Consider the following 20,180-nt stretch of genomic DNA (forward strand, 5'->3'; position numbering starts at 1 on the left):
CCTTGCGCAGGGTGTTGAGGTGATGACCTGGACTGAGTCACTGACCACCTTCCCTTGTGATTACGCCAGAGGGCGTCCCTGGCCGCAGAGCGGGACTTGCGTGGGCGGGAGGCTCTCCAGGCCAGCGTGTCCCAGGCGCGGTGGGTGTGGGCCGGGCGTGTGTCCTGTGCACTCCGACACTAATCCCTCCTCCCCCAAGACCCGGTGGTTTGGGCTACAGGATCTGCTCTACTGCATCCGCATCGTGTCAATGAGCGCTGGAGGGCGCTTTGGGGACTAAGGGCGCGCTGTACCCAAACTGGCAGTTGGCACAGGTCCACGCCCAGGACTGGGTTCCCAGGCCCCGCGGCGGGAGGCGAGAGGGAGGGATGTCCCGGGGGTGGGGAGGGCCCTGAGTAACTTTTCTTAGGAAAATATGCAGGGCTGGCCCCCAGCCCGAGACTGAGTCAGTGCAGTGTTGAGTCACAGGCTGCGCCGCCCCTGTGAGCCAGAATGTTTCCCCATGCGTCTCTTCCCTAGGGGTCTCCTGCCCCAAGATAGCCTGACAGCGACACAAGCAGCAGCCTTGGCTTTATTGGCCCTGTGGGGGACACTGGGTTCCCAACCCCTTCCAGCTGTCCCCCCCCCATCTTCTCCATGATGCCCCCATCACCAGGGGTGGTGAAGACACAAGGCGTGGGGATCCCTTTAGGGAGGAGGAAAGGCTATAGCACCAAGAATTCCCAATTCCCCAGAAAATCCATGAAAACCCGGGCTTCAGTAAAGCGCCCGTCACCCCCTGGGGCCTCTGTCTTTGGTGGGGACTTTATTAAATATGACCTGAAGGTGGAAAGAGGCGGCTACTATGGCCCGCCAATCCCGTGCACATGCTGGGGGTACTAGGAGCACTGGGCAAAGAACGGGAGCCATCCTCGAGCCGGGAAGTTGGGGTTTTTCTATCTGCTGCAGAATCTTTGTGAAAAGGGTGTGGTCAGAATTCCGGATTTGTGGGGAGGAAAGTGAAAGAAAGAAGGGTCCATATGAGGAAGGAGGAGCTCAGATGTCCTCCTCGGAGCCCCCAGTGGAGTAGGGAGCCCTAAGATGGCTGAGTGAAAGTAGCTGCTTGCCTATAAAAAGGGACAAAGGGTGTTGCTGGTATCAGTGTTTGTGTGACTGTGTAGATGCCACACTCCTGAGAGTCAGTTCCACCAGGACCCAGGATGCAGTAAGTGCTCAATAAATATCCGGATGGGGCTGTGGACATAGCTCAGCCTAGCATGCAGGAGGCCCTGGGTTCACACCCCAGCACTGCATAAACCAGGGAGATGAAATATCCAGGCCATCCTCAGCTACATAGGAAGTTCAAGGGTATCTTGGGCTATCTGAGACACTGTTTCAAAAAATAAAAGGAAAAAAAAGGCTATATATGAATGATGGATGCATGCCTGTGTGTTTTTCTGTATGATAAGCCCATGTGTATGTGAGAGTGGAAATGTGAAGGACGGGACAGAGAAGGTTTGTCACTCCCCCTGGTCCTCTATAAGTGCTTTGACTGAATGTCTGGTGTGGGGGGAGTAGCCCCCCTCAAGTCCTTACAGCCAGGCAAGGTGGGCAGGCAGGGTGAGTGGGCCAGAGCAGGAATCTGCGTGTAGCCGTGTAGCCAACTGGAGCTGGGGAGCCACAGCAGGGCAAAGTGGGAGGGAGGACCAGCAATCCCTGCTGTCTCATTCAGCAGAGCCCTTCTGGCGTCGCTTGGAAGGCGGCACCAGGCGGCGGGGCAGGTTGGTGGGCAGCCCGTGACCCTCGAGCTTGGCCTCGATGAGGTGGCTGGCCAGGGCGAACTCCTCATCATCCAGCATGCCATCTCGGTCGACGTCGCTCAGCTTCCAGATCCGCCCCAGCACGGAGTTGGGAAGCTTGGTGCCTACCATCCAGGTTTTGGCCTTGGAACCGCTCAACTTGCCGTCGGCAGGCGCCAAGTTGTAGAAGATTTCGTCGTATTTGGACTTGTCCTTGGTCACCACCCACTCGCCATCGTCTTCTGAGCCCTCCTCGCCATCCTCCAGTGCTTCGTCAGGGCCCCGCTCCACGAAGGGGCCCATGTGGGTGCCCTCAAATGCACCGCCCTGCACGCCAGCCTCAACACTCTCCAGCTCCTCCTGCCGAAGCAGCGGCATAAGCTTGGCAATGTCGTGTGTCAGCATCTCATCCAGAGCCTCCAGCAGCTTCGGCTTCAGCGAGTGGAACTTGGTGAAGTCATGTGCCATCAACAGCTCCTGGAGGGAGGAATGGAGAAGCTCAGAAGTCAGGGGGCACCATCACAAGGCTATTATGCCCCTCACTGGAGGATTCTAGGCAGGGGCTCTACCACTGAGCCATGTCCCCGGCCGGTGTAAGAAAGGATGGCCTCGGATCTCTGTGAGTTTGAGGCCAGCATGGTCTACACAGCTAATACCAGGACAGCCAAGGCTACACAAAGAAACCTTGCCTTGGGGGGGGGGGGGTGAGAGACAAGAAAAGAAAAGAAAGAAAGGCCTCAAAACTTCTGATCTTCCTGCCTTTGGTTTACAGGTGTCATCAAAAGCATGGACCACCAAGGATCTTTTGCTTATTTTATTGAGACATGGTCTCTAGAAGGTGCTAACACTGGCCTTCAACATGTCTTCTTGCCTCAGCTTCCAGAGTAGCTGGGACAACAGGTCTGTACCAACAGGCCCAATTAACAGTTTCAAGTGTGATTGATTCCTTAGGACCAAGGTAGTCGGGGCTAGTCTCTGCCTTAGTGGGCATGACCTGTACCCAGTCAGCCCTGCCCTGCACACCTCCAGGCCTCTGTATTCAGCCACTGGTGATCCTAGGTCTATACATGGGAAGGGGCTGCTGCTGTCTCCCTATCAAGACAGGGTCTTGAATGTCGTCTAGGTTACTCTGGGACTCACTATGTAGTTTATGCCGGCCTAAACTCACAGCAATGCCCCTGGCTCAACCTCTGGACTGCTGGGTTTACAGATGTGAGCCATTGTCCTAACTTTGTCCCTTCTTCCTTTTTTTTTAAAGATTTATTTTGGCTAGGCAGTGGCAGTGCACACCTTTAGTCTCAGCATTCAGGAGGCAGAGGCAGGTGGACCTTTGTGAGTTCAGGACCAGCCTGGTCAACAGAGTGAGTTCTAGGACAGCCAGGGCTGCACAGAGAGACCCTACTCAAAAAAAAAAAAAAAAAAAAAAAGTTTTATTTTGGTGTGTGTGTGTGTGTGTGTGTGTGTGTGCATGAGTTCATGTGCACCACATGCATATAGGAGTCCACAGATGCCCAGAGAGGGTATTGTATCCCCTGGAACTGGAGTTACAGACGGTTATGAGCCACCTTGTAGGGTGCTGGGAATTGAACCTGGGACCTCTGAAAGAGCAGTGCATATTCTTAACCACTTAGCCATCCCTCCAGTCCCTCCTCCTTCTTTTGAGACAAGGTCTGACTAGGCAGCTCAGGCTGGCCTAGAACTCTCTCTGTAACTTAGGCTGGCCTTGAACTTCTTCTGATCATCCTGCCTTTGCCCCTCACCCCAGTGCTAGGATCAATAAGCATGAGTCAATATACCTGACTATAACTCAGCTCAAATATGGTCAGTGGTTACCATGTTGGGCAGCACAACTTGGACCATTTCCTTCAAAGTAAAATATAGTGTCCTTAATGAGAGAGGCTGTACTCACCTGCCCCTTCCCCTTTTTAAAGATAGGGTCATATGTAGTCCAGGCTGGCCTTGAACTCTTTCTGTTGCTAAGGTTTGAGTTCCTGATCCTCCCGTCTCTACCTTGCTAGGATTACTCATGTATAGGACCTTGCCTAGTTCCTCTCTTCTTGTGACAAAACATTCATTTTTATTTTATGTGTGTGAGTATGTGTACCACATGTGTGCCCATGGAAGAGGGCATTGGATCCCCTAGAACTGGATTTATAGATGGTTGTGAACTGCCATGTGGGTGCAAGGAAAGGAACCCAAGACCCCTGTAAGGGCAGTTAAGTGCTCTTAAGCTCTGAGCCATTGCTCAGCCCCCCTCTTCTTGCTGGTTGGAATGCAGACACAGTGACTGGAGTTCCCGCAGCCATTAATACCACGGGCAGGCATGGAAGGAGAAATATAGTAGGTCCCTGGCTCCCTAAGCAGCAAGTTGCCCTTCCATCCCGAGTATATTCTAGGGCCTTCAAGGGAAAGAACGAAACTTTCATGTTAACTATTATTATGGGCTTCCTCCCCTCTCTGTTACCCTAACTCAAAGCCAGGTTCCCCTGGATGAAAATGTCACCCAACCCTCCAGGCTCTGTCTCAGAACCCACAGGAGACTCTCATCAGCACCCTGCCACCCTGTCTGGAGCAGCCCCCCACCTGCATCTTCTGGCAGTCCGGGAAGTCCCCAGGGGAGATGTGGTGCTCTAGCTGGATCTTCGCGAAGATAACGGGCAGCTTGAGGATCAGCTGCTTCTTTTTGTTCTCCTTCCCGAACACCGAGGGCATCTCTTTCTTCAGGTAGCTGATGATGTAAGCGTGCACCTGCAGAAGGGCATTGACATCTGAGCCCACGGCGGCACCGTCGCCAGCAGGAGACTGGGGCTGAACGGGGCCTGGGAATCTGCACTCCTTTCTCTTTGAGGCAGGGTCTTGTGTGACCACCTGGTCCTCCTGCGGTCACACAAGACCCTGCCTCCTCCACCTCCTGAGTGCTGGGGTGACAAGTGTGAGTCACTATGCACATACCTTCTCTTGGGTTTTTGATATGTACCCCAGGCTGGATTCAAACTTACAGCCATCCTCCTGCCTCAGCCTCTTCAATGCTGAGATTGCAGCTGTAAGCCACCATGCCGGGCTGGAACCTCCTTTTCTAACATGTTACAGGCAGGTGAACCCCACTGTCTTATCTAGTGGGGTTCAACCTAAGCTCCCCTTTCTGCTAAAAGCCATCTCAGCCACTCCCAGCTTGAACCTCCTACAAGCCGGCCTCACCCAAATACCAGCCCAGAGCTGGGACTTGCCCGTCTCCTGTCACATTCCTACCCGGCTCCACAGCCCGATGCCCTCCCAGGCACTTGAGCTTAGCAGAGAATGAGTTGCCCTTAGCTGTGCCGAGCTCTGGAAAGCAATGTCCAAGCTCTGCCCAACCCCGTGGAAGCCAGAAACTGGACACTTTGGTTTCTTAAGAATCCTTATGTAGTCCAGTTGGACTCAAACTAGCCATCCTCCTGCCTCAACCTCCTGAATGCTGAGGTTAGAAAGACCTCAATTTGTTGTTAGCATTTTCAGACTTTTAAATGGGTATGGATGTTTTGTGTCTGAACAGTGTCCACAGAGGCCAGAAGAGGGCATCAGATCCACTGGGACTAGCGTTAGAGATGGTTGTAAGCAGCCATGTGGGCGCTGGGAACCGAACCTGGATCCTCTAGAAGAGCACCCAGAGCTCTTACCTACTGAGCATCTATCTCTCCAGCCACCCCCTCGGTAATTCTGAAGAGCCCCACTGCCCTCCCTGACTGGCCTCTGTAGCTTCACCCACAGGCTCTCCTGTCTTGCCCCTCCATATACTACTCACCAGCATTCTTCACTGACCAGCACACCAACCTTCTCCCCCACCCGGGGCCTTTGTATATGACCACGCTCCCTAGCAGGAGCTCTGTCCCAGTCTCCCCACTGACCATGAAAACCAAGTGCCCTTATCACTTGCCATCGGATTATCTCCAGGCCCTTCTGGGTTCTTCACAGATGAACTGGAGTCATCATTATTTTATCTGACTCTTCTGTTTCCCTCCATCAAACTACAAGCTCTGCCAGGTCAGGCCTCGTCTGTTTCCTCTGTCCCCAGTCCTGGGACAATGTGCACAGTGTCACTCAGGAAATCATTGTGGGATAAACCACTGAACTTGAGAACCTTTGAACCACATTCTCATAAGTTATTGAAAAATAAATGAGGACAGCAGAGTGATGACTGCAGGCATGCCTGCTGTTTACAGGCGGCCCCATCATTGAATATGCACGTTCAGATGGAGATAAAATAAGCCTGGCGAGATGGGTGGGCAGGGGTAAAAGGCACTTGCTGCCAACTCCTAGTTGGGTCCCTGGGACCCACATAGTGGAAGGAGAGAACTGACCTAAGTTGTCCTCCGGCCTCAATATATAGAACGTGACATGTGAATGCATGCACACATATATCATGCTCACACACAATAAAATAAAACAAACAAATAAAAAACCCAACAGTAATAAAAGAATCAACTCTTCCCAGATCTCAGCCACAAGTGTCACAGCATTCTGAATGCTCTAGCGGCTTACACTTCCACCAAAGTGCAGAGCCAGAGCAATCATCCACACCCTGCCTTGGACAAATATGGGGGTGGGTTATGGAGAACCCTTAATGAGCAGCTTCTTACCCTTTTGGCTAACATCGAGTACATTTTCTTAGAGTCCTTAACGGCCTTGTGCCACTGAAGGAGAGTATTCAAGGAGAGTTAAAGTCATGTGTGCTGTTATTGGTGACTGGACCAAGTGTGTCTGGGTCATTTGTGAAGGGTGTGTGGGCGAGGATGTGCCACGAAGTGGGATGCCACAATGAAGTTTGGTCAGAGCAAACCCTAAAGACTAGGATCCTGGGCACTGAGGCACTGGGAGCTAAGCATGAACTTGGAGGACCAGAGGGAAGCATAGCCTACAGTTTTGAGAGGCCAATCAGAGTAGGGGTGTGGTCGGGATGAAAGTCACTGCTTGTTCTGGAGACCCAAAGGAGAAGGTGCATGGTTGAGCTGAGAAAGCCAGTAAGGAAGAGCGGGGCTTGCCGGGAAAGGCAATGAGGCGAGGGGCTGAAATGGATGGCCAACGGGGAAGAGTAGGGTTTGAGACATAGTGCCACTTGGGAAGGACGGGGGTGGGAGGTGGGGGGGTAGGTGGGTGGGGGGCTGCCAGGGCGGGCCAGTGGGGAAGGAGTGTCAGGACGCAGCCAGTGAGAATGGGTCAGTCAGGAGGAGGTGTGGCCTCCTAGAATAGGTTAATGGAGAGGCTTTTGACCTAAAAGGTCAAATAAGGAGGGGCGTGGCTCGAGGATGGTCTATTGGGGAGGGGTGTGTGAACTGTTTGGACAGATCAATTGTGGCTTGCTGTGTCTGTTGGGGCGGGTCAATGACAAGGGGCGTGGCGTAGAGGACCGTCTAACGGGAGGAAGAAGTATTGCCTGCGAGGGCGGGCAATGGGAGAAGCGTGGCTTGTTTGCTACTCCAGGGGAGTGGTCTTCTAGGGAGGCCCAAAGGGGAGGGGCCTGGTCTGCGAGGACCGCGGCTGGGGGCGGGTCCCGCCGAGGCAGGCGGGATCGCTGATGGCTTTTCCAGAGAGGAAGCATGGGAAGGTGGCAGGAAGAGATAAGAGGGAGGCGCGGGCTGGGCCGGGGAGCGGGTCGGACACCGGGGTTTGTCCTGGGTTTCCGGAGCCACCTCCCGCCTGGCTAGGGCGCCAGGTGTCCGGCCCGGCCCCTTGGTCCCTGTGCCGCGGGGCCCCAGGTTTGGCTTCTGCTTCCCAAGGAGGAGTGAGGGTGAGCCAGGGGGTATTGAGGAAGACAGAGGGAGAAGTGGGAAGAGAGAGATGACTAGGAAAAGGGTATGAGCAAGAGAAAAGAATTGGGAAAGGAAGAGGCTGATGGGGCCACAGTGACTGAAGGACAGCCCTGGCCTCCGGGAACAGACGCCTTGGGTACCCAGTGCTCCCTTCCAAAGAGGATTCCTGCGGTGGGGCTGGAGGCGGTGATTCACTCCTCTCCAGCTCCTTTAAACCACACCTTGGATGCCTCTACCACCTAGAACCTTCTTGGCCTCTTCTCCGGCCCAGTTTCCTGCCCCACCTCCACCCTGGCGGCCTCCCCTATGAATGCTCCATTCCACCTCTGGCTCTGACAGCAAAGCCCTTGCCCTCCTCTTCCTCTCTGAGGCTCGGCCTGAAACAGGCTGTGTCCTCCAGCCCACCTCGATCCTTCCTAGACCCGAATCCGGTCTCCAGAAGGCAGCTTGAGTGCAACCCTGCCATCCTGCTCCAAACCTTCCCGTGTTTCCCTGGTGCCCTTAAAACAAAGCACAGGAGCCTCGATGCAGCCCAGAGGATCGGCAGTCCTCAGTCTCGCCGTATTCCCTCTGATGCCTTCTCCTCTCAGAAGCCTTCCTGACTCCCCTTCCTGACTCCACCCCTGAGCCTGGACCTTGTTTGGCTATCACCGCTGTGGGATGGGTCTGTCTTCTCCCCAAGCAAAGAGTGAGTCCTAAGACTGTCTTGGGGCATTCAGACCTCGGAGCATCCTCAGCATGTCCCAGCAGAGGGCTAGGCACAGAGGTGACTTTGTTCAAGCTGAAGTTCTGCCGAGAGTCATTCATTCCATAAATATTTACAGAGCAATTCAGACCCAGGAGCTAGGGACACTCAGTGAAGGAACTCTAAGATGCCAGGTTCTGCAGAGCTTGAGTACAGAGTCGAGGAGGCAGTAAACAGGGAAGCCCCTGACAGGCTCACAGGAGGTGATCACAGGGTAAGGGGTAAATCTGGAGTAGGCATGCTCATCAAAAGAGAGGCACCTCCCGAGAAGGTGACATTTGAGTGAGCCGTAGGGACAGTCAGTGGGAAGAGAAGGCTGAGTGAGCCTTCACAAAGGTGAGTGAGCCAACAGTGAGTACAAGGGCCCCGAGGCAGGACTGAGGTGGCCAGTGAGAAGTGCAGCGACTGAGGGAAAGGGAATGAATGGGAGGTGAGGAGGTAGGGGAAGGAGTGAGCGAAAGAGTGAGCAACTGAATGAGAATGACTCTCACAGACTCGATATATTTGAATGCTTGGTCCCCACTTTATGGAACTCTTTGGGAAGGATTAAGAGGTGTGGCCTTGTTGGAGGAGGCATGCCATTTAGGTGTGAGCTTTGAGGTTTAAAAAGGCCACACCGGGCGGTGGTGGCGCACGCCTTTAATCCCAGCACTCGGGAGGCAGAGGCAGGCTGGATCTCTGTGAGTTCGAGGTCAGCCTGGGCTACAGAGTGAGTTCCAGGAAAGGCTCCAAAGCTACACAGAGAAACCCTGTCTTGAAAAAACCAATTAAAAAAAAAACAAAAAAGGCCACACCATTCCCAGTTTGCTCTCTCAGTGTGACATAAGCTCTCAGCTATAGCTCCTGCACCATGCCTGACCGCTGTGAGGCTCCCCACCATGATGGTCATGGACTCGAACCCTCTGGAACCATGAGCACCAATGACGTTTCTTTGGTAAGTTGCCTTAGTTATGGTGTCTCTTCACAGCTACAGGAAAGTAACTAAGACAGCCACGGAGAGGACTCAGCTTTTGCTCGGTGGGATGGAGGAGGGAGAGGAGGCCAGAGATAGGATGGAGGCAGCGAGGGAAACATGTGAACTCAGAGCAATGGTGGAAAAGGGACCTTCTGCACAGGACTCCCTCCTTCCTTCCGCACGCTGCACCAGCCCCGCCCATCAGGAGAATCAGCTAATCTGGGAACTAGCTGGTGCCTAGCTAGCTGCACAAACAGGGAAGAAAGGAAAGTCTGTCCATCATCTTCAAGGCCTCCCCAACTTGGGTCTCTTGTGACTCCATCAATCCTTCATAGCCTCCTGAAGTTCTCCTCGGTCCCCCCAAGTCCTCCTCAGCCTCCTTCAGCCCTCCTGCAGCCTCCTGATTCCTTCCCCATCTCCTGATCTCCCTTTCAACCGTCCCTCCACTTCCCCAAGTCCTCCCGCCCGCCGGCCTGCCCTGCTCACCCGCACTAGCCGCGCCCTCTTCACCAGGTCGTTGAGCTTGCGCAAAGCCGCGTGGCGCGGTAGACCTTGGATATCACGGAAGAGGTCCTGTTCCTCCAGCTCGAAGAGACGCCTGTTGTCCGGCACAAGGAGCGGCTGGGACCAGAAGGAGCCGATGTAGACGCGCAGGACCTCGGGCGTGCCCACCACCTTGCCCAGCGCCCACATGAGCGCCCCGTAGACACGCATCAGCTGCTGCGTCTCCACCATGTCCGCCTTGTTGAGCACCACGCGGATCTTGTCCTCGTGGCCACGCAAGGCACCGATGGCCTCTGAGAACTCATCGGAAATCTCCAGCTTGTGGGCGTCAAAGAGCAGGATGATGAGGTCCACACGCTCGGCAAACCAGCGCAAGACAGCTGGGAAGTCGTAGCCTGGAGCAGGCAGAGGAGAGGAGCACAGGAATAGAAGTCATATTCCCACACCCCAGTCATTAGCATCCATTCTTTTTTTTTTTTGGTTTTTCCAGACAGGGTTTCTCTGTGTAGCTTTGGAGCCTGTCCTGGAACTCACTCTGTAGCCCAGGCTGGCCTCAAACTCACAGAGATCCGCCTGCCTCTGCCTCCCGAGTGCTGGGATTAAAGGCGTGCACCACCACCGCCCGGTGCATCCATTCTTTGGAACTGATATTGGGTGGCACAAATATTCAGATCGTTAACTATGTAATTCCTGTGTATTCCAAATATCTCAGAGCCTCTACGTGGGCCCCATAACTGCCGCTTTTCAGGACCCAGAACCTCAAGCCATCTGGCTTCCTGGGATGAAGCAACCCATCCCCCCCCCCCCCTTCACCACCTCCCTCTTTCCCTTCCCCCCTCCTGGTTCCCACATCACTGGCTTTTTCATTCATTCCTTTGGCAGATATTAGGGATTTGTTTCGACAGGGATATACTCATTGGCAGTTAAAATTCCCAAGTATGGGGCTTGTAGGATGATCAGAGTGAAAAGGTGGGGCCACCAAGCCCAACAACCTGAGGTGGGCTTGCAGTTTTCCTCCGACTTCCACTCATATGCTGTGGCATGTGCCCACCTACACCCACGCCCACACAAGAAATAAAACGTAGTAAAGAATACTCTTAAGGGCTGGAGAGATGGCTCAGAGGTTAAGAGCACTGACTGCTCTTCCAGAGGTCCTGAGTTCAATTCCCAGCACCCACACGGTGGCTCACAACCATCTATAATGAGATCTGGTGCCCTCTTCTGTCAGGCATACAAGCAGGCAGAACACTGGGTACATAATAAATAAATAAATCCTAAAAAAAAAAAAAAAAAAAAGAATACTTTTAAATGCTAAAGTTGGGGCCTGGAGCGATGGTTCAGCAGTTAAGAGAACACTCTGCTCACCCAGAAGACCCCCAGTTCAGTTGGTACCCAGCCCCCACAGCAGGCAGCTTACACCCTCCTGTTAACTCCAGTTCCAGGGGATCCAGTGTCCTCTTCTGGCCCCCTTGAGCACCTGCATTCATGCACACATTCACATTTGCACACATAACACACACAATTTTTATTGACATCTTAAAATATTTATTTTTATCATTTATATATGTGTGTGTGTGCATGTGGGTAAGGGTACCCGCAGAGGCCAGAAGAGAGTGTCACGCAGACCACCCGCCGCTGGAATTACAGACAGTTGTGAGCCATCACTGACATGAGCGCTGAGAAACAAACTTGGGTTTTCTGCAAGAGCAGCAGGTACTCCTAACCACAGAGCCATCCCTCCAGCACCTACATAATTTTCAAAGATCCTAAAGTGGCCAGAGATGGTGCGGTACACCCTGAATCCCAGCACTCAGGAATCAGAGGCAGGCGGATATCTGCTTGAGGTCAGCCTCGTCTACAGAGTGAGTTTCAGGACAGCCAGGGCTACATAGTGAGACCTTGTCTGAAAGAAAAATCCTAAAATGATCTCAAAGAGGCCCCTAGTATTCATGAGCCTGCTCCCAGCACTTGACACGCCCCTGTCACCTAGGACCTTTCCCAGGGACTTGTTGGATGTGCCATCAATTGAGTGACAAGAGATCAAACTGCTAAGGCTATTTTCGTGTGTGTTTATGTATGTGTATCTGTGTGTCTGCGTGTGTGTCTTTGTATGTCTATGTCTCTGTGTGTGTGTATGTCTCTGTGTGTGTGTGTGTCTGTGTATGACTCTCTCTCTCTCTGTGTTTTTGTGTATGTCTGTGTGTGTTCATGTGTATCTGTGTGTGTCTGTCTATGTGTCTGTATATCTCTGTGTGTGTGTCTGTACGTCTGTGTGTCTGTGTATGTCTCTGCATGTGTCTGTGTATGTGTCTTTGTGTCTACCTGTCTGTGTGTCTCTCTGTGTGTGTCTGTGTCTGTCTCTCTTTGTGTCTATGTGCCGGGGGGGGGGGGGGCGATAGAGAGGGGTGCACTTGAGTGCAGGTATCCCTGGAAGCCATAAGTGTCAGATCCCCTAGAACTAAAGTCACAAGTGGTTGTGAGCAGTCCAGTGTGTGTGCTGGGTGGTTGTGAGCAGTCCAGTGTGGGTGCTGGGTGGTTGTGAACAGTCCAGTGTGTGTGCTGGGTGGTTGTGAGCAGTCCAGTGTGGGTGCTGGGTGGTTGTGAGCAGTCCAGTGTGGGTGCTGGGTGGTTGTGAGCAGTCCAGTGTGGGTGCTGGGACTGAATTTGGTTCTTCTATAAGAACAATTTGCACTCTTTTTTTTTTTTTTTTGGAGCTGAGGATCGAACCCAGGGCCTTGTGCTTGCTAGGCAAGCGCTCTACCACTGAGCTAAATCCCCCACCCCACAATCTGCACTCTTAACCACTGAGCCATCTCTCCAGTAGTGCTATGTTCTTGCCACCCTATACGTTCAACAATTTGTGTCCATCCATTCACTCATCCACTCATCCCTTTTCTCATTCATGCCCTTCAGTACTTCTCACCTTTACTCCTTCACTTATTCATTCACTGATGAGCAAAGCTTAGGAGAGCTGAGAATGTAAGACCCACCCCTGACCTGTCAATCAGGAATCCCTGCCCCGCCCCCGTATACTGTGTGATATTAGGCAAGTAGCTTAACCTTTCTGAACTTGCCTATCCCCTAAAATTAAAAAAAAAAAAAACAAAAATCATGATTGGTTCTATCTCATAGACAATCATGAAACTAAAGGATGACAATTGAGCTCATCCATGGGAAAAGCTCATCTATGGGCGTGTGTCATTGTGCCCATGAAGGGGTAGAGTAGCTTCAGCAACAAGGCCCCTAGAAAACTATTAGAGAAGAAACAAGATGCCAGAGTAAGTGTTCAACAAATGTTAGCCATGGGCCACCAGACACATGGGACAACTCAGGACTCATCTCCACCTGCCTGCTCCCAGCAGGAGGGGAGGCTGAGGTGACCCCAACTTTGCCCTTACAGTTTTGGGACAAACCTGTGCCCAGAGTGGTCAGTTTAGGATGTGGGGGCCCTGGAAACTGTGGAGAACCCCTGAGGGGGTGCCTGACCCGGCCTAAGTGTAGATCAAGGTGGGCTTTCTGGAGGAGCAGATATAGAGCCAGCAGCTGGCAGGATAAGGGGCCATCACTGATGTCCTGACTTGAGCACAGGGGTAGAACAGACTCACTCATCCCACAGAATGCCAGTAGGCAGGCAATATATGACGCCATCCTCCAGCTAAGGAAACCGAGACACGGAAGCCACGCAGGCAGGAGGCAGAAGGGCAGGACTTGCCCCAGTAGCTGTAGCTGCCTGTCCATCCCCTACCCCCACCCCAACATGGGTCCAGGAGGCAGACTACTCCTTGCTGATGGGAGGGGAAGGGGTAGCAACATTGTTCTGGGGAAGGAAGGGCCAGGTCACTGCAGGGGCAGCAGCTGGGCCTCTCCTCCCTCCCTAAGATCTACATACACTCTGGCCTGGATTTGGAAAGTCTGTCTCATGGGGTTGGGGCGGGGGTGGGGGGGAGAAAGGGAGGGGAGAGGGAGGGACGGAGGGAGGTTGAGTCAGTGTGGGAATGGAGACGTGGCAGAGAGACGGGATGTTCACCCAAGAAAAACACTCCTGGTTACCCATCACCCAGGCACCTATTTACTCCATGAAGCAAACTTATCCCTTCTCAGAAGTTCCTATGGTTTCCTCCCTATTTTCAGGTGGGAAATTGAGGCATGGAGATACAAGACAGCTTGCTTAAGCCATTACAGTTTCAAGGAACTGTTCCCTTCTGTGTCAAAAAACAAAGAAATGAGAAAATTAGCAGAGTCCAGACTGGAGGTGTGCCAGCGAGACGCCCTAGGCAACAGTCACACCAGGCAAGCGTCTCCAGCCACATGGCAGCCACACCTCTGCCAATGCACACTCACATGTGCACACCCACCACCAAACAGCTGGATACATCAGAGCCTCCTGCAGCCAGACCCAGGCTCCCAGACACATACTTGTGTGTTGGAGTCGAGGACCTGCACAGATTTGCATACCATACAGTCACAAACATGCATCACAGAGCATCCCAGAGGCAGGAATCCGTACACACTTCAGCATGGAGGTCTGTCTGAACACACAGTGTGTGGCAGAGACATTACTGCAAAGTCCAGGCTGGCCTCCAACTGGTCACAATCCTCCTGTCTCAGCTTTCCCAGTGCTGGGATGACAGATGTGGCCTGCCACACAAGCTCTTTCTGGTAATTATACACCTCTCAAAATGGACAATATAACCCACACAGACATAAATACAGAATCACATACACACACACACACACACACACACACACACACACACACACACACACACACACACCTGTATAGAGTCACACACACAAGAGCTGACGATGTAGCTCACTGGTAGAGCACTGGCCTAGAATTCCCCAGTAAGAGTCTGGGGACATGGCATGCTTGTCTACTATGTGCAAGGCACCAACACCGCAATAAAACACCCTTACAAGATCCCTCTAGGCCCCTCTGCCCCACACCTTCCCTCAGAATCATATAAAAATCACAACTAGTCACAATTAGAGGTACACAGCACACATAGCCAGCCACCCACACATTTCTGTCAATTCATACTTCAGGGTCGTGGCCTCCATGCCGCACCTGTCAGCACACCCCATCACACAGACGGACACACAACGTCCCCCATACCCATCACCTAGTACTTCCCCAGGATTTACCCAGTTCTCCCCACCCCAAGTCCCCCTGGGCAGACAGGCTCCACCTCCGATGCCTCCAGGGCCAGAGGAAGGGGATTCCCCATCCCCACCCCTCTTCATCTCCGACGGAAGCTGGGGCCCTGGGCGCCCTCCATCATTGAGGCCCAGCCCATGGGCTAGGCCCACCAGGAATTCCTCCCTCCCCGGCTCCCCCCACCTCCAGCTGGCAGAGCACTGTGACCGCTTCTGCAGCTGCCTCCTGTTTCTCCCTCGGGGCTGCTCTGCTGGACAGCGGCCAGGGGCACTGGCACTTGGGGAGCCAAAGCCCTGCCCCGGCCCCGCCTCCTGCCTGGCTTCGGGTCCCCTCTGCCCCACACTCTTGCCTCCTTTGCCCCAATTCCCCGGCCGAGGCCTAGGGATGGGGGGGGGGGTGGCGGGGACAGACGGAGAGGCTGTGGGCCCAGATGCTGGGGTGGGGGAGATGTTGAGGAGGGGGGGGTAGGAATGGGGCTACGAGGCTGGGTAGGGTGGGAGGGGACAGGCTCACTGGAGGCCCTGCTGGAATTTACCCCCCACTGCTCCCCCTGCACAGCTGTTTATAAATTCCAGGCCCGGCCTTGGCCCCCACCCAGATTCTCCCTCTCAGCTCCATCTGTGGCCCAGCCTCCAAAGCCAGGAGCTCAGAGGAACAAGTATGGGGCCCAGGGCCTCCCTGTCCGGCCCGGTCTCTTCCTGGCACTCTCTAAGCACCTCCTGTTCCCCCATCCCCAGTCTCTGTCCCTCTTCATCTCTCCTTTTCCATCCTCCCGGCCCGCCCAGACATGTGGCTCCAGCCTGCTCACATGTGTCCCCCCACCCCCACCCCCGTGCCTCCCCGGCCCCACCGCCAGCACCAATGGAAGGGGCGGCGGCCTCCTATAGCTCCATTTGCCTGTGGAGGGACCATCAAAGGAGACCCCAGCCTCCTTTGTTAAACCTAGAGGTACAGGCCCAGCCCACCTCCTGTACACTGTAGAGTCCAGGCCCCAGCCTCCTCCCCAAGACACAGGGGTCCAGGCCCAGCCTCCTCCCTCACACCGGGCTTCCTCCTCACTCACCGCGGCTCACTCTCTGTTTGGCACCTGACAGGATGCCCGGTGTGTCGATGATGCTGATGCTCTCCAGGACCTGGTTGGGGAGTTGGGCACACATAAACCTGGGGGGCGCGGAGACAGAAGGTCAGGGGTCAATGTGAAGACGGGCAGAAAGAGAAGGGACACTAAGGGTGCCACGAAGAGAGAGGCAGATGCAGAGGACAGAAGTCCTGGAAAGAAGGAAGTTCAGAGGGATCATCGGATCTATAAAATACCAGATCTGTGTCTGGGGATATCCCAAGTCACCGCTATAACCCTGGGTTACCTTCATTCTCCAGACGAATATGAGAGGCTGCCCAGCATTCAGCGGCCGAGGCACAGTTGGAACCCAGGCTCCCATAGGAAAGGTAGCACACACAGGAAGGGAAAGAGGTAGGCAGAAAGATGACAGTCAAAGCTGAGATGGACAGAAGCATTCTGGGATAGAAGATGCCCGCCCTCTCCCCTTCCTGGCTGGCAGCTGCCACACCTGTTGAGGAAAGTATTTCCAAAAGGATTGAGCTTGCGGAAGGGCTTCTCCGGGTCCACAACGAGAGCATTGCCCGGCACGGTGCCCTCTGTCTCGCCGTGCATGACAGCCACGAAGCAGTCGGTCGTGGGCTCTGGACCCACACGGGAGCCGGGGACCTCCTGCTCCAGAAGGTACTGGATGAAGCTGGTTTTGCCGGTGCTGTACTGGCCAGCCACCAGCACCATGGGTTTGCCGTCGAAGTCGGCATCTTCGAGGGCTGGTGAATGGAAAGCCCCGAAGCGGTAGTGTTCCTCCAGGGGCAAAAGTTTCGTGCGGTACAACTCCTTGAGCGACGAGGTCACAGTGCGGATGGCCTCAGGTGGCTGGCCCCGAGCCCCGCCCTTCTTCAGCCAGCTGAACATGGCGACTTCGATGCCTACGGGGCACCCAAGGAGACTATGGCGTGGAGAGCTTTACCTGCAGAAAGAGGAGGGGCGTGGCTGGAGAGGAGAGGAGGAGCCGGGGGACCCAGTGATGGGAAGAGGGAGAGGGGCTAGCCTGGAGATGAAAACAGCGGTGATTCAAGAAGGGGAAGTGGGCCGGAAAAACCAAAGAGAGAACAAAGGAAAGGAAGGAACTGCTGGAGGTTGGGCGGACGCATCCCTGCGCTGGATATGGTCGAATACATCTGTAATGCCAGCCCTTGGGAAGCCGAGGCAGGAAAATCACAAGTTCCAAGCTGGCCTGGGCCGCCACATGTAAGAAAGACCCTATCTCCAAAGACCCACATCCAAAGAAACTCATTCCCAAATCCATTCATCATCACTGCATATGTCCATCACTGGACGTATTTTCACTGGAATGGCTCGCTCCATGCTGCAGGAGCCTAAGAAAAGAGCCACAGAGGCCAACTGCCACCCAACCAGAGCCTCCAGCTGAAGACCTGGGTACCCAACAGTTAATGATAGCAAAATTCCAGGCATCAAGGCAGGCATGGGAAACTGATCACAGGGGCTTCTTCATGAAGGACAGGCAAGACAAAGGTCTTAGGCAGAGGATAACATGTGCAAAGACCCAGGGGTTTGACAGGCTCTTGGGCACTGGGAGCTGAGATTGTCTGGTGGGCACACAAAACCAGAGGGATGAGAAATGAAGCCTAGAGGCTATCTGGGTGCACCCAGGTTAGGAGGAGCCTTGGACATGAGAAAGTATAAGCCAGACATTATGCAGCTCATATTTAGGGTGTGGTACTAGAACAGAACTCAGGACCTTGAGCATGCTAGACAAGCACAATACTGCTAAGCCATACCTGAGCTCCTCACTGGGGGATTCTAGGCAGGGGCTCTACCACTGAGCCACACTCCCAGCCCCTCATTGGGGGATTCAAGGCAGAGGTTCTACCACTGAGCCACACCCCCAGCCCCTCACTTGGGGATGCTAGGCAGGGGCTCTACCACTGAGCCACTCCCTCAGCCCTTTATTGGGGGGGGGGGGGGTTCCAGGCAGGAGGAGCTCTACCACGGAGCCACACTTCTCAGCCCTGTGCTAGCTCACTTAATTTTGATGACTCTATCAGGTGGCTCTATCATTATCCCCATTTTAAGTCTTTTCTTTTTGAGACTGTCTCGTGTATTTCATGATGAACTTGAACTATGTCACTGAGGATGATCTCGAACCTCTGATCTTCCTGGCTCTACTCCCTAGCACTGAGATTGCAGACACACACCGGCACGCCTAGTTTCATCCAGAGTTGGGGTTAGAACCCAAGGCTTCTAGCACGCTAAGGAAGCACTCTACAGCTCCTCACTCTACAGCCTCACTCCTACTCACACCATTCTAAGGAGGAAATTGAGCCTCAGAAGGATAGCGACAGTTTGCACAGGATCACTGAGCTGGAAAGCCCTCCAGCTGGGACTTGAGTCTAGACAGTCGGTCCTCAGAGCCTATTTCCCATCCTAGGTCTCAAGAGCTCAGTCAGAGAAAAAGGTCATCACCAACCCTGCAGCAGTGAGCACCCCTGAAGCCAGATTGTTCTCTGTATACCCTCAATACCCTCAAGAGCCTTTTAGTCACTGTGGCTTCTGGGGTGATGCTTCTCCTGGCTGTCAATAACAGTCTATTCCCTCACTCCAGAAGTAGATTTGGTGACCTCAAGAACCAGCTTTTGGTCAGATCGGAATCTCTAAATGTCATTCCCCACAGAAAGAATGGAGTGCTCCCTGGAGAAACAGCTGTCCCAGGGCTGGGGCTGTGAAGGAGCAATCCAGTCTGGATCAGCTCAAAGAATACCAGGGATGCAGCACCGCCTAAAGTGGCTCCCACTAGCCAAAGATGAGATAGTTTTCCCTTTTTTCTTCCTTCTTTTTTTTTTTTTAAAAAAAATTCATTTATTTTATGTGTATGAGTGTTTTCTAGGTATGTATGTCTGTGTACCATGTGCATGGAGTGCCCTTCGAGGCCAGAAGAGAGCGTTGGATCCCTTAGACCGGAGTAACAGATGGTTGTGAGCTGCCATGTGGGTACTGGGGATGGAACCTGGGTCATCTGGAAGAGCAGCCACTGCTCTTAACCTGTGAGTATGAGCCAGCTCTCCAGCTCTCCACTCTCTAAAAAAAAAAAAAAAAAGGTTCTCATTGTGTAGTTCTGGCTGACCTGGAACTATGTAGACCAGATTGCCTTAGATTCAGAGATCTGCCTGCCTCTGCCTCTGCCTCCTACGTCTTACATCTGGCCCCAAAATGGGTCAATCTAAGCATTAAAAAAAAAAAAAAGCCCTGCAAATCAAAACATTACGCCCCATAAAATCATAGTGACATAAAGAGAGAGGGAAGATAGAAAGAAAATGGATTGGAGAAAAAAAGGGGTAGGAGAGGTAACAGAGGCAGGAACCTGTGACATAGACGCTGATGGCGGATCGTGGGAGGGTCCCAGACAGGGAGGCAACATCTCAGAAAGGACCGTTAGGGGTGGCTAAGGGGTCTATGCACTTGGTGAGTCGGGAGAGGGCTCTTGGGTGGCAAGAAACACCGAGGAGGGCAGAAATGGGTGTGGAGGGTAGAAGGCCACTTCCAAGCGGGAGTCAGTCTTCTGGAATGAGGGAAGCTGGGGGCGAGGTAGGGGGTGCGACGGGAGGTGGAAGGACTAGAAGGGGCTGGGGAAGGCTGGGGAGATCTGAGGAGGTTGGGGGAACGCGGGGAGAATGGAGGAGTTGGGGGGTCCTGGAGGAAGAGTGTGGGAACCGGGAGGGACTGGGAAGGACAGGACACAGACTGTTACGGGGGAGTGCGGTGGGGGAGCTGAGGGCTGGGGTTTAGGGAGCACTCACCAGGGACCCCGGAGAGGGCAGGGCAAGCTGTCTGAGCTCGGTCCCGTCCGCAGCAGAGTGAGCCGGGTGGGGCTGCGCGGGAGGAGCGCCGGGCAGGGCGGGCGGGGGGCCCCTGTCCCAGCCCGTATCTGACCTAGAGCGCCACCTGGCGGACACTGTGAAGACATGCACAGGCTCGCACGTGTTAAGTACTTGTTCGAGCTGTGCCGGGCCCTCCAGTGTTTGGCTCCCTCCCGGTCTGTCTCTTAGTAAACAAGTAGACAGTACCTGCAGCAGGTATACCAATCATTTATCCTGGTGCATTCTTATATTTTCCCAACACTAGTGAGACCGAGGCAGGAGGATGGTACATTTGAAGCCAGCCTGGACTATTTGGTGA

General features: G+C 53.8%; 1 protein-coding gene across 1 annotated transcript; it reads right to left on the reverse strand.

Annotated features, from left to right (window-relative positions):
- Positions 1–553: 553 nt before the first annotated feature.
- Ehd2 (EH domain containing 2) lies at positions 554–19,905 on the reverse strand. The gene is made up of 6 exons (XM_052763092.1): positions 19,802–19,905; positions 16,495–16,953; positions 15,990–16,087; positions 9,751–10,163; positions 4,362–4,526; positions 554–2,255 (listed from the first exon to the last, which is right to left on the reverse strand). The coding sequence occupies exons 2-6, from the start codon at positions 16,896–16,898 to the stop codon at positions 1,704–1,706; spliced, it is 1,632 nt and encodes a 543-aa protein (XP_052619052.1). The 5' UTR covers positions 16,899–16,953; positions 19,802–19,905; the 3' UTR covers positions 554–1,703.
- Positions 19,906–20,180: the final 275 nt, after the last annotated feature.

This window comes from Peromyscus californicus, unplaced genomic scaffold, assembly GCF_007827085.1.
Source record: "Peromyscus californicus insignis strain IS unplaced genomic scaffold, ASM782708v3 Scaffold_4__1_contigs__length_199733344, whole genome shotgun sequence".
In the NCBI taxonomy this organism is placed as follows: domain Eukaryota; kingdom Metazoa; phylum Chordata; class Mammalia; order Rodentia; family Cricetidae; genus Peromyscus; species Peromyscus californicus.